At 41.7% G+C, this 3,425-nt stretch overlaps 1 protein-coding gene across 1 annotated transcript in view; it reads right to left on the minus strand.

Moving 5' to 3' along the window:
- LOC104957684 (protein Niban-like) overlaps positions 1-3,425 on the minus strand; it is a 10,752-nt gene that overhangs the window by 4,957 nt on the left and 2,370 nt on the right. The window contains exons 2-7 of the mRNA XM_010785339.1: positions 2,863-3,014; positions 2,679-2,783; positions 1,872-2,034; positions 1,503-1,684; positions 748-894; positions 478-588 (exon numbers count right to left, since the gene is read on the minus strand). Coding sequence (XP_010783641.1) covers positions 478-588; positions 748-894; positions 1,503-1,684; positions 1,872-2,034; positions 2,679-2,783; positions 2,863-3,014 — 860 coding nt within the window. The remainder of the gene's footprint in view (positions 1-477; positions 589-747; positions 895-1,502; positions 1,685-1,871; positions 2,035-2,678; positions 2,784-2,862; positions 3,015-3,425) is intronic.

Consider the following 3,425-nt stretch of genomic DNA (forward strand, 5'->3'; position numbering starts at 1 on the left):
CTGTCTGCCTGTCTGCCTGTCTGCCTGTCTGCATGTCTGCCTGTCTGCCTGCCTGCCTGTCTGCCTGTCTGCCTGCCTGCACTGCTTGGCTAACTCTGGCACATTTACAGAAATGTTTATGAATGTGCACTCTTAAATCACATTTAAAGGTTTTCACATTGATTTTATTTGTTAAAAAAAAACAGATATGTCAAACAATAGCAGTTTAGAAAACAGAGTCAGGCAGTATGAAGGCTGCATCGTTTCAGATAGAGTCTTTGGAGCTTTATTTTACCTGAATATTGTTTTAATTTAGCCTGTTTTGCTAACTGATATTCAACCTAATCCAATATTTTTGTTTTATTTCCGTATCATTAAATATATATATTTTTTTCAATTTCAAACAACATATCTTTAGCTTATTCACAAACTGACTGGAGGGTTTTCTTAAGCTGAGAAACATCATTATGTTAATATTGCATGTTGCCGTGTCTTTACCTTCAGGACTCTTTCTTTAGCTCGCTGTATCTTGACAGGAATCAGAGAAGGCTGCAGTCGGGCTGAAGAAAGCAGGAAGAGATCTAACGTGTACACAGCACTGTCCAAGAGCTGACACACACACACACACACACACACACACACACACACACACACACACACACACACACACACACACACACACACACACACACACTCTGTGAGGTTTTAAAGGGTCTTGGCTGTATTTTAACCCCCAGCTGAAGACCCCCCCTGAACCCTGCTCCTAACCTTCTCCATCTGCAGGTGGGCACAGTGGACCAGCCTCTGGGTGCTGCTCAGGCCGAAGCGCTGCTTCACATCCTCAAGCTTCTCCGTCAGGCTCTCCACCTGCCGGTAGCTCTGGTCCAGTCTGATGGAGTGCAGCGGAGACAAGTCCTGCACAACATGCAAAACAATGTAACACATTCAGGAACCAAACATCCATTCCAGTGCCAGGCCAACACACACTATTATCAGTGTAAAGCTGCAGGGGGGGGTCTCTCATAGCTGCATTACAGACAGCAGGTGTATGACCTAAAGAGAGACATATTAGTAATGATCTGTGCACAGCCACACCCTCCGGCAGTGCACTAACATGTTAGGGACATGTTTTCACACCCAAAAATAAGAATAACCATCATCTTTGGTGATTTTTTTCCAAATGTGTAGGCATAGGGAATGGTTGTGCAATTGGTTTAAAGTTGTTGTGAAAAATGATAGGCCACTTTTGTATATAGTCTTATTTGAGTTATGTCACGCCCTCTATCACCACGTCCATGTTTTGCATTTGTTGTGCCCCCTAATGGTCAATTTGTTTGGAACTTTTAGGCTGTATCCTGAGAACATTTAAACATATCCTGCAGGTTTTGTGTTTATTGGCCCAACAGCTTTGGAATTAAGTATAGTGATTTTCTGAAGAAAGAAACAACTCTGAAATTCAAGCCATTATTATTATTATTATTATTATTATCCATAGACTTTAACTTAGAACACATGTCTCTCACCTTCTTGGTCTCCTCTGTTCCTCCATTAGTGTGTGTGAAGGCTGAGTCCATCTGTGTGTGCAGTGTGAGTTGCATCCCCTGAATCCCTGCACTGATGTGTTCAGTGAGCGCTTCAAGGATGGAGGAAATGTTGGGCGACACACACTCACCACACACTTTCTCTGCTTCTGCACATATACATGCTGGAACACACACACACACACACACACACACACACACACACACACACACACACACACACACACACACACACACACACACAATATTATTTACAGTGACTTTTCTTTTAACAACGGAAACTCAGACATCTGTTTGTTAGCGTTGTTTGCCTCTCCAGACTGTTCTGTGTGTCGGGTTAGCGTGCGCTACCTTTGACTTTCTCCTCCAGGAAGCAGTGGGAGGACATGATCTGGTCCAGGTTAGATCTGATCAGCGCCTGATTGGCTGACGCTGTCTGGCGACACTCGGCCCTCAGAGCCTGCAGACTGACGGAGAGTTGCTCCAGCACCAGAGAGTAGCTAGCCTGCACTGTCTATACATACACAGACACATATTAATGGATCAATTAAAAGATCAATATCTGACAAGGAATGCAGAATTCTGAGAATATTAAGATTATAATCTGAAGTTGGAAGAAAGAAATGATGTCTGAAAATGTCTGAATATTTCAAACATTAAAGCTGCATTGCTCTGAACGCAGTCATTGCTTTGTGCTGCCACTTGGGGGCACATGACAAGCAGCTTCCAAAACATCCACATATTTTCATCTAAAGGTGGTCATTGTGAAGTCCTCTTTAAACAGAGGTGGAAGAAGTACTCAGATCCTTTACTTGAAATACTATGGTCTTAATATACTCTATTACAAGTAGAAGTCTTAAATGCAAAATGTTAAGTAGAAGTACAGAAGTATTATCATCTATTTGTACTTACAGTATCAGAAGTACTTAATGGTGCCTTTCACAATATTATATGTTTTATATTATATTATCCTGTTTTTATCACAAAAGAATACTACTACAGACTCATCTCCCTTAAATCACATTATATGAAAGTAATCTGTGCTAAATTGGGATGGTAGTACTGTTAAGAGGTTTCATTAACAAAGTGAGTAGTTTCTCCCTATGCTCTCAGTAATGAAGACAGTCAACTATGAAATACAGTTTCTGTTTAACTCACTGCCAACCACTGTCGAATCCTCTCAGCCTTCTTGCCCTTCACTCTGGACTGAAGCTGACTCTGTAGCCATGACAACACTTCCTCCATCACCTGTGAGGCCAGCACCTACACATGCAAACACATCATTTAATAATCAAATGAGCCGGAACAACAACCAAACTGAAATGTGTGTGTGTTTGCTGACTTGTTCCTCTGTGCCGAGCAGCATTTCCCAGGATTCATAGCTTCCTTTGTCCTGTCGGTAGAGTCGGAGGGCTCGGACGAAGGCCTGGCTCTCGTAGGAGGGGTCACACCAGGGGTCTGCAGGAGGAGTGAGTGTGAGACCCTGCTCATCCTCTTTTCAAACACAGTATTGTGTCAGCTCTATTATCCAAAAACACACCACTTACTTTATTTCCATGAGGACACACTATGTACTCCTATTGACTATTGTTTGATAAGAACTGCAGTGAACAACTATTTTCGGAAAGTAATTATCAAATTAACTCCAGAGTTCCCGGTTCTTGCAGTTGCACACAGACTCTTTTGCACGTCGTTCTCAGCCTCTCCTCACCTTCCTTTCCTGTTATCTCTGCACTGTTGAATATATACTGTGGTGTAAAGTAACTAAGTACATTTACTCAAGTACTGTACTTGAGTATTTCCATTGTATACTCCTTTGTACTTCTACTCCACAACAATTGTTTATTACCTTTTAGTTACTTTTGCAGATCTGGATTAGTAATAAATATATATATATATATATAT

Source organism: Notothenia coriiceps, unplaced genomic scaffold (assembly GCF_000735185.1).
Source record: "Notothenia coriiceps isolate Sejong01 unplaced genomic scaffold, NC01 NC01_scaffold00027550, whole genome shotgun sequence".
NCBI lineage: Eukaryota > Metazoa > Chordata > Actinopteri > Perciformes > Nototheniidae > Notothenia > Notothenia coriiceps.